At 56.9% G+C, this 9,649-nt stretch overlaps 1 protein-coding gene across 1 annotated transcript; it reads right to left on the bottom strand.

Annotated features, from left to right (window-relative positions):
• Nucleotides 1-2,307: 2,307 nt before the first annotated feature.
• Nucleotides 2,308-8,638, bottom strand: PROX2 (prospero homeobox 2). Its single transcript, XM_010583999.1, has 7 exons — nucleotides 8,611-8,638; nucleotides 7,806-7,910; nucleotides 7,513-7,559; nucleotides 3,904-5,532; nucleotides 3,250-3,357; nucleotides 2,586-2,780; nucleotides 2,308-2,493 (listed from the first exon to the last, which is right to left on the bottom strand). Exons 1-7 carry the CDS (start codon nucleotides 8,636-8,638, stop codon nucleotides 2,308-2,310), a joined length of 2,298 nt encoding a protein of 765 aa, XP_010582301.1.
• Nucleotides 8,639-9,649: the final 1,011 nt, after the last annotated feature.

Genomic DNA, 9,649 nt, shown 5'->3' on the forward strand with positions numbered 1-9,649 from the left:
TCAAACTTCCTGATACTCAAACACCTTCTGGACATGGTCCTGGGCAACCGGCTCTCAGTGGCCCTGCTTGAGCAGGGGGGTTGGACAAGATGATCTCCAGAGGCCCTTTCCGACCTCAGCCACTGTGTGACTCTGTGATTTGGGGCATTGCCTTGCCCTCAGCCCCCACCTGCTGCTTTGCTGACTCCCGCGAACTTGCATGTTAGCAGAGGAAGCAAGAAACTGCTGTCCCAGGGACTCTGTGTACAAGGGCTTTGTTCCAGCAGGATGTCTTCAGTAAGCTTGTATCTTATGTCCCCTAATTGTTTAGCTATGGCCAAAAGAATTTTCTAACCCTTTCCCTAAGCCAGACCATTATTTAAGCTCTGAGGTAGTTACTGCCTGCAGGAACACCACTGTCCTGTCCTTCACGGTGCCACCAGCAGTGCTTCTCAGATGCTGCACATTTGGGTCCAGCACCTGTAAGCTTTGGGATGTGTTCCCATCTGCATCCAGCCCCCTGCTTCCTGATCCTCCTGACAAGTTGCACTTTGGAGCAGACTGACCCCAAGGCATTGGGGTGATGGTGCAGGTTTAAAGGAGCATGTTGGTTAGTGGGGGCTGCTCAGCCCCGCAGGGATGCCACCATGAGGAGTAAGCCCTTTTTGCTGCAGTGTTATTCTTTTCCCGACAAAAGGCAAGAAATTCTCAGGGTAATGCTTTAGAGCAGAAGTTATCAAAGGTCTCTAGGGACGTAAAGGGGTAACTTAAACTATGCATTTATTTAAAAATGGATTGACTAAATTTGGTGTTGGGGTTGTAAAATATACAAACCTCAAGAAATGAATATACAAACAGAAGCAGGAAATCTGGCTAGCTGCACTTGCAATGCGGGAACCACTGTAAAACTGCCCCTATTTCAGAGACCCCATCCTACCCTGACTTTACCACATGCTTCCTTACCCCTGCAGACGCACTGCCTGCGGATCACCCTGTGTGCTCCTCTGATGCTAGAGCTGTGATTTTCCTCTCCTGTGTTGCTTGCTGTACTCTAGGACCCAGCTGGCACCTTGCAGCACATCCAACATCTTGACCTCCTCCCAATCCTCTTCTCGCTAAGCATTTTGCATGGGGATGTCATTGCTCATCCATAGTTATGCATCACCACCCTCCCACAGCCCTCCTGCCATGCCTCTCCCAGGACGTCCCTTCTTCTCACAGTCTTCCCCTCCCCACCGCTGCCTCTGCCAGGATGAGAGCCCTTAACACAAAACGCTTTGCCACTCGCCATCGGGTGGAAAAGTGGCCACTGAATCCTGGTCACAGGGAAAAGAAACCTCCTTGGGTTTTACATCCCTACAGCAATGGGGCTGCAGACCTCAGGGCCCAGCTCCTCACCAGCTTATGTTAAAACCCACAGGGACTGACAGGTCCCAAATAATGTGCTCCTCTTTCACCATGGGCAGGTTGCGGAGACGAGATGTTTGAGGCAGTTTTGCCAGTGGAAGCATGATGTAAGGGGATGCGGGTGGGTGTTTAACATGGCACTCTCCTCCCAGGTGATGGGCTGATGGGGGCTGGTTGAGGGGCCGAGCGGTGCTACCTGTGCACTCTGCTCTCCTCCAGCATTATGGGTAGCACTGCTGGTGAGCAGTTGCTCCTGGGCTGCTTCCACCAGCGCACAGTCACCTGCTTCGCCACAGTGCACAGCTGCGTGGGGGGCTCTTGCCAACAGCACAGGGGAGGCAGGGGGGAGTGTTGTTCATGCTGGCTGCAACAAACACTGGTTTTACATCTCCCAGACAGGGTCAGCTATCCCCGTGGGGTGCTTGAAATGCTGGAATTCACCAGCTGTTTTCTTTGGACACCAGTGTGTTGTATCTGGACAGAAACTGAGGGATGCTGTTGGACCAGGCACATCCACTGGTCTGCTGTGCCAAGAAAACTTTGCCCGCTGCTAGAACCTCTGCCTGCTTTATAAACAGAAAGGCTGTTTGCCCTGATCTGTGGCCCTCTGGGGAAGAGAAGGAAGGCAGCTCAGCCAGGGTCACAGGGATAATTGGGGCAGGGCGATTTCCCAGGCTCCAACCTCATGGCTCTATCCCTCGCCTCCAAGGGTCTCTGATAGGACCCCACCAGCTTTGAGCAGGGGAAAAAAAACCACACAGCATAAAATCCCAGCACCTGAGGCAAGTGACAGACCTCATCCAAGGAACTGTCTTACAGGCCAGAGAGAAAATACTCAGAATAACGGATGCTGTACAGAGTGCCGGTGAGGTGCTTAGCACATGGTGGCTGCACACAGGACCCAGGGCTGCTTTCACAGTGTCAGCTGCGGAGCAGTTCCTGGGAGCAGGCAGCAGCTTTGAACCCTTCAGGGATGTTGCTGTCCAGTTTGGAAATGATTTTGTAAATGGGTTTCTTCCAGGAGGGGTCAGCATCCTTGCCCGCCCTGATGGCACTGAAGAACTCCCGGAGCGTCAGGCTGGCCACCTCCAGGAACCGCCCTGGCACCTGTGGCGAGACAGGCATCAGCCCATGGCACCACCATGTCCCTGGCTCCCTCTCGCCCTGCCGCCCCTGTTCCCTGGCTCCCCCCTCCTCACCTCAAAGTCGTTCCCCTTGTTATAGTGCATGTTGAGGGCACGGAAAAGCTCTGAGTCCCGGGAGACCCGGAGGGTGCCAGCATCCACAACGCCCTCCACCAGGGCCTGCCGGGCAAACTTCTCCACCTGGATGTAGTAAAACTCGCGGAAGTTGCTGAACCACTTGATGAGCTGGGAGGTGATGCAGCGGCTGAACTGCCAGGGCAGGGAGAGCCAGAGGATAGGCATTACACCAGCTTGGAGCCTACTTGCCCATGAACCCCCACAAGCCCAGCCAAGCATCGCTAGCCTGGCCCCAAACCCATCCCTACCCCAGGGGTGCAAAAGCACCATCCAGGACCATGACATGGGGGTTTCCGCAGTGCCTCTCCCCGCTGAGAGTCAGATCCCAGCCACCCTGCAGTGGGGAGGCACACTCGTGTTGAGCTTTAATCCCAATACCTCGACTGCACAAAGCAAAGACCTGGCAGCCCAGGTCTGCCATGGCCTTGAGCACCCGCTCCAGGGCAGCCCGTGCTGAAGTGGGTGCCATCCCCCCTCTCCTGCCAGCGAGGTGGGGGGACACAAGAGCATCCTTTTCCCTGCAGTTCCCCAGCGAGGTGGGCTGGGTCCCACAATGCGTGGGAGCCCTGCCTGGCACCAGCATTTGGTGCTGCTGTTTTACCTGCACGTCAAGGAAGTAGGTCTTCAGCAGAGTGGAGCTAGGGTAGCGGGTGAAGAAAAACATCAGCTTGGCCTTCTTCAGGTGGCCGGGGGTCAGCGCCTCCTGCATCTGCCTTGGGGTCAAGGAAAGCCTGCACACAGCAGCCCAACTGGCTCGGCATATCCCTGAGCACTGGCCCTGGTGCCCAAAATAACCCCTCCCCATGGCCTGGCAGCAGGGTGGAGGGGGTTCATCCCTGGCTGGGCAGCCACTGACTTTTCCCTTTGGCATCCCCAGGGAGGCTGCTGCTCCCCATGGCACTTCCCAGGATGGTGGGAATGGGGATTTCCATGAGACACCTGTTCCTGGCATAGGATGACGGGACCACCGGGATGGCCTAAGAGCAGGCTTGGGAGCTCCTGACTCCTACCCCCAGCTATGCTACAGCATCTAACCAACCCTGAGGAGCAGCAGTGCCCTTCCATGACTCAGGACCCCTTTCCTGCCCACCCCTTTTTAGCCCCCTGTGGAGCAGCAGGGACCATGGCCCTGGGGAGACCAGCAGGGGCTGTGCCGACCTGTGGCTTTGGAGGATAAGGGGAGCATGTCCAAGCCCAGGGACCTCTCTAGCTCCAGCTGAGCCCAGGGACCTCTCCAGCTACCCTCAAAGGATACATGGGTGGAGGCGAAGGGCACACCATCCATCGCAGCCTGCAGCTCCCCGCAGCCATCCCTGCCAGCCGGCAGCCGCGCCAGGCTCTCCATGTCAGCAGGGCTCAGGGGCAGGGGATGCTGCTGCTGCTGTCTCACGACCGATGACCTCAGTTTGACAGTTCCCCAGTGCAAGTCGAGGGGCTCCAGAGGACCCCTCTCCAGAGCAGAGGGGCTCCCACGAGAGCTACTGCCCCAGAGGCTGTGCTGGCCATAGCCCAGCAGCTGGCTCAGCAGCTGGCTGTCCTGGACTGGGGCAGCCGAGACCAGCGAATAACCCATGCTGGGTACCTGAGAGGGTTTTCTGACCCCCTTTGAACCGAAGGAGCCAGCATGAGAGCCCAGGCTCTTCCCCAAAGCTCCTGACAGGGCCTCAGCCTGAGGTGAGCCCAGGGAGCCTGGTGCATTCCTGGGAGATGGCTTAGCAAGTGGCTTTCTGCATTTCCCAGCAGCAAAATACTCTCTCCTCACACCAGGCCCTGGCACTGGGAGGCTGCGGTGCTGCTGCAGAAGGTGGTTGGCTGCCTTCGGCCAGACAGTCTTCAGGACAGAGTCCACCACCTGCGACGTCACCCCGGCCAGCTCGTGCTTCAGCGCCTGCGAGAGGACCCTCGCTGCTGAGGGCAGGCCACCTGTGTCGCCGCTGTCCTCCTCCTCCTCCAGACCACGCACCTCCAGGACACTCTTCCAGAGAGGTGCTTTGCGTGCGTCGCTGGTGGCAGTGGCGCTGCCCTCGTCTGGTCCGTCTCCAGGCTTTTCAGGCAGTGGATGCACTTTCTCAGCACTTTCCTGGGTTTGGGCAGTGTCCCCAGAGTCGCAGACCTGGGAGAACTTCTCCTGAAGCCGCCTCAGTTGCTGCTCTAAAAAGCAGAGCTGCTCCTTCAGCTCCTGGCAGCCCTCATGCTGAGGGCTGCCTGCCATGGGGGCCACTTGCCCGGCTGCTCCTGTGGCCTGCTGGGGAACCCTCGGCTTCCTCTTACTCTCCCGGGGCATCTCACCGCCCCTCTCCCTCTCATGCCCAAAAGCTGCCTCCAGGCTGGTGCCAAATGCCTGAGGGGTTGGTAGGAGGCTCATGCCTTGGATGATGCTCTCCACCCTGGCCCGTTTGGCTCGTAGGTGCTGCCTGGAGAGCTGGTCCTGTAGGTGCTGGTCAGAGAGCTGATCCCTGCCAGCAGCACAGGGCACAGGAGCCGGGGCACGGGTCCTGGGGAAAGCCACAGTTTGCGCTCCTTCTCCAGGAGATGCACCACACTTGTAGTCCTGAGGCAGGGCCACTGCCTGAGAGGAAGGGAAAATGATGGTGGGATCCAGGCTCCTGCCAGCCATTGGGTGGCTGAGGAGCTGTGATATCAGGGACACACTGGGGGAAGGCAAGAGAGAGTCAGTCTGGAAACAGGGCTCCAACTTTAGCTCCTGGCTGTGCCCTGAAGTGACACGGTCTCTGTCCTGCTCAGAGCCAGTCCTGCCATCCAGCGTCTCTTGTTCCTGCCTAGACACTGGAGAGCTGACCCTCAGCTGATTGGGGATCATTTCCAGTGACAGATTGGCCGGCTTCCCAGGTGTTTGATGTTTCAGCCTGCTAGTGGTGTGGAGCTGGAGAAAGAGCAAGAAACATCAGTGGGCGGGAACTTCATACAACAGCTCTCCATGCACATGACCAGAGATTTTTCCTCCCAGATTTCCAGGGCATCCCTGCTCCCCTGCAAAATCTATTTGACCAGGGAATGACCCAGGCAGAAACCTCCAGGCGCTGCAAAACCCATGAGCAGGCCGTCGGGTGTTGCATGACAGCAGCAATGCCCTGGACACTGTCACAGCTCCCACCTACCAGCCAGGCTTTCACAGTGCCCAGAGTACATTTCACACGGTTTGGGCCCTGGATGCGCCCGGCAGCACGGACTTCTCACACCACCAGCTGCGCCCGCACCAGAGGCATTTGGGGAAACTCCCCTCTGGGCTCCGTGGACTCACGTACAAGGGTGGTGAGCAACAGATGGAGCCCTCTGCCACCCACGCCTGGGCAAAGGTGGTTTTGGGTGCTCCCAGGTGCTCACAGAGCATGGGGATGACAGCTACATCCCTGGTGAAGACATTCACAGCACATAGCGGCTAGGCCAGGACATGGCCGCTGCGTGCTTCTGCTGGCACCCAGCACCTGCCACCACAGCCCCAAGGGCACGGTGATGGGCGGCAGTGCTGTGGGGCCAGGGCGGCACAAACAGGCTGGTGGAAAGGGGCACAGCGAGGGTGAAAGTGTGACGTGACCTGCTGCGAGCGGGACACACCGGGTTGTTCAGGCTAACAGTACGGGGCTCCTAAGCATTTGGCAAAACACTGAATAAAAGGGATGGGGATTACCAGGGAAGAGAAAAACTACTGAGCCAGCAGCCCTGGGCTTAAAATTGTCATGCTGACTCCAGGCAGGGATCTGCCCCCTCCACTTGTTCGCTCACTCGGACAGCTTTGCAAAAGAAGGTACAAAAGCTCCTATCCTAGGCAATTAGAGGAACCATCCCTGTGGAGTGCTTCTTCCTCATCCACATTCATTAGCAGTAGCTTTGCATCCCTGAAGTAGGACAGTTTATGTCTTTTCCAGACACCTTTAAAGTGCGCGAGATTCTTTTGCTATACCCAGAAGTATCTGATCATTTTCAATACTGTCAGTCTCCTGTCCCTGTGACTGCTCCACAGCAAGTCCCCCAAGCTAATGAGCAGTGTAGAAAATGTTTTTTTTCTCACTGTTTTTTAGCAGGTTGCCTTTCTTCGAACAGCCCTGTATTCCAAGCAGGTATCTGGGAGAGCTCTACCTTTTGCAGAGCTCTAGTCTTGACAAAAGTATTTTCTGGGTTGTCCAACACCACTTGTTGCTCTCCCATATTGTCTCCCCACCCCTCCTGACCATTAGGGTTTTGTTTTGCTAACAGTCTGTCATGGGGGCATTCAAACTGCTCAGTTTACCCATGGCCAACGCGAGGCTGGGGTGCCGGCAGCTCTCAGCAACACCCCTCGCCCTTGTATAACAAGCTTCACCGTCACCTGCGGCTGCCTCTTAGCCTGCCAGTCGCTTCCAACAAAGCCACACAGCAAACGCAATGCAGTCATAAATTTCATCCACCCTTAAGCCTTTCCGCATGGCATGGGCACAAGACAGTCGGTCCTGATACCTCACTCGGTTTGTCACAGAAACACCTTCTTTTGGCACTTGGTCACAATTTCTCACCTCCTCTGTGTTCAACAGCACTGTCCCCTATGCTGAGGCTTCCCAGCCCCAGAAACATGGGGTGATACAACCTTCATAAGCAGATCGACTCAGAGCTGGCAAGAACCCCTCCACTTGCCTAAGGCTTCCAGCACCACCATCCTTCTGCTGGAGATTTGGAAAGTGGGAGCAGAGCCCGTGGTCCCAGGGCATGGCAGCCTGCCGTGGGTGGCCTCAGCTCCCCCCTGCAGCCTCCCCAGCGCCGCAGGGCTGGGAGGTGCTGCCCCAAGCAAAATGCTCCTGCTGATGCAGCCCTTTCCCCGCTGAGTTAGCAGATGCATGCTTCGGTTCCTACTCTTACTACCAGCCCTCACCAGTATCACCTTCCAAAACACCAAAAAGCAGCTGAGGCTCCTCTTACCTGAAGAAAAAGACCGAGGAACAAAGCGAAGATGCTCAGAAGAGAAGGCAAGCGTGTCCTCTCCAAAATGGGAGCCACCCCATGTGGGCTCCCCAGGTGCTCCTCCGTAGGAGAGCCGTACACGGAGCAGCCTCCCGCCCCTCCAGCACTGCAAATCCCCCCAGAGCCTTCCCCAGCCACTGCACCCCTCTGTCTTCAGCAAGCAGTCCCCAGCCCAAGCCACTGGCACCTCTCTGCCCCACTCACCTTGGCTCCAGGGGCGCAGGGAGCGCAGTGCCTGAGGGCAGGCGTCCGGGGGCCACTGGATGCCGCAGAGGCAGTGCCGGCACGTCCTCCCGCTGCGCTCAGGTCCTTTAAAGAGGGAGTGGGGAGGCCGGAGGCAGCCAACCGGCTGGGAACGACATCTGAATATGCAGATGGATGTCCAGGAGGTCAGGTCCAGCGTGGGGTCCAGCCACCTTCCCTGCTGCTCAGCCGTCTCCCAGGCTCATAGCCCCTGGGGTCGGACAGGCAAGGGCTGGTGCCCAGGTGGGCAGAGGGCCAGATGAGCAGTTTCCCCCTACAGTTTGGCCTGGAAACCCCATCTAGGACCCAGGGTGGTGAACCGTTGGTGAGATGATGCAAATACACTGGGCTAGAGGCAGTGCTGCAGGGAAGGAGGGAGCCGACCCGGAGCTCCAGGTGCTGCCCAGCTCCCACAGAAAGTGCCCAGGCATTTCCAACATCCCCCACCATGGGGACACAGAGGCATTTCGGCTGGCCTGAAGGTCTGCAGTGTAGGACGTGGCCAGGAAATGCAGCAACACAGGAAAAGCAGCAACACTGAGTCCCTTGCTTAACGCAGGGTGCTTTAGAGACACTGCTGCAGCGGGCAGAGCCAGCACCGCTGTCAGCTGAGCACACTTTGACCCCAGCTCCAGGACAAACCTACCTGCCCCAGGAGCACACGTGGTTGTGAGACATTTTGTGCAGGAGCTGTGGGGTGGGTGGACAAAGGCTAGCCACACGTGCCACTCTCGGGGCTTCGTCTGCTTTGATGCCACATGCTTACTGAACATGGTGATGTTTGGTGTATTCATTTGGGCGGCAGGAGGCCGTGGTTAAAAGCAGTTGACATCAGGTGGTCATGTTCAAGGATATTAGCCCTCGACAGACAGATCGCGGAGAAATCCCTGGCAGAGAGCCTTTCTGGCTCAGCTACCTTTTATTAAAGCAGGCAGCACAGCCTCAAAGCCTCAGAGACCATCCCCTGTTGATTTTTATTCTACCTCTTTTCTTTGAAAATGATCCCAAGGACGTTCATTGCGAATTTATATTAGGAGACTATTTTGGAGGTTGCAGTTTACCATTCATATATTATTAAGCAAGCAATGGCTAAATTAAGGGCATGCCTATAACCTGGACTTGGCTCCTTGAGAGAAGCCTGGCTGCCAGACAGCCTTTGATGACTATCCCAAGCTAATTCTCAGATTCTGCAAATGGGTTCCTTGCGTTTTCTTCCACCCATGGTTCCCCACCTGGAAGCAGGCAGCAAAAAGCAGCTGGCTGGGGTATCCTCAAATGTTTTCAACATACAGACCACATCTGAGGAACAGGGCTTACTTGTGGACTCATTTGCCTGTTTGCCACGGTGAGATGACCGCCTTGCCCATTTCTAACCATGCAACATCCCACTGGCGGACGCCTGCAGCCATATCATCCTACTGAAGCCCGACCCCATGCTTTGTCAAGGTGAGCAGGAAGACCACTGGTACAGCTGCCCTGCAGCAATCCGGAGTGGCTTCAATGAAAAGCGTCACAGAACAGCACCCTGTGGCAATACGCAGGTCCGCGTACGCACCAGGAACCGTAGGTAACATAACTCGTAATGTGGAAGCCCCTGTGCCCGCTTGTGCTGGCGGCAGCACAGCTTGTGGACAGGCAGGGCTGTGCAAAGGTACTGACCACCGGGACACAAGGCATAACCCAACCGTCTGCCTGCCACCCGGCCCCGCACGGGGCTGTGGAAGACATCTTAGCTACGGTTCCACAGGACCCTCCTGAGGCACCACAGCCCGTCCCTGCCCGCAGCCCCGTCCCCACGCCTGTCC

This window comes from Haliaeetus leucocephalus, unplaced genomic scaffold, assembly GCF_000737465.1.
Source record: "Haliaeetus leucocephalus isolate CR32 unplaced genomic scaffold, Haliaeetus_leucocephalus-4.0 Scaffold932, whole genome shotgun sequence".
NCBI lineage: Eukaryota > Metazoa > Chordata > Aves > Accipitriformes > Accipitridae > Haliaeetus > Haliaeetus leucocephalus.

Bases quoted from the DNA above. Each gene is read 5' to 3' on its own strand.
- PROX2 (XM_010583999.1), bottom strand. From the start codon at position 8,638: ATGAATACACCAAACATCACCATGTTCA. The intron at 2,781-3,249 runs GTAAAACAGCAG...CTGCCCTGGCAG, and splicing joins CCTACTTCCTTGACGTGCAG to TTCAGCCGCTGCATCACCTC. The intron at 2,494-2,585 runs GTGAGGAGGGGG...GTCTCGCCACAG, and splicing joins ACAAGGGGAACGACTTTGAG to GTGCCAGGGCGGTTCCTGGA.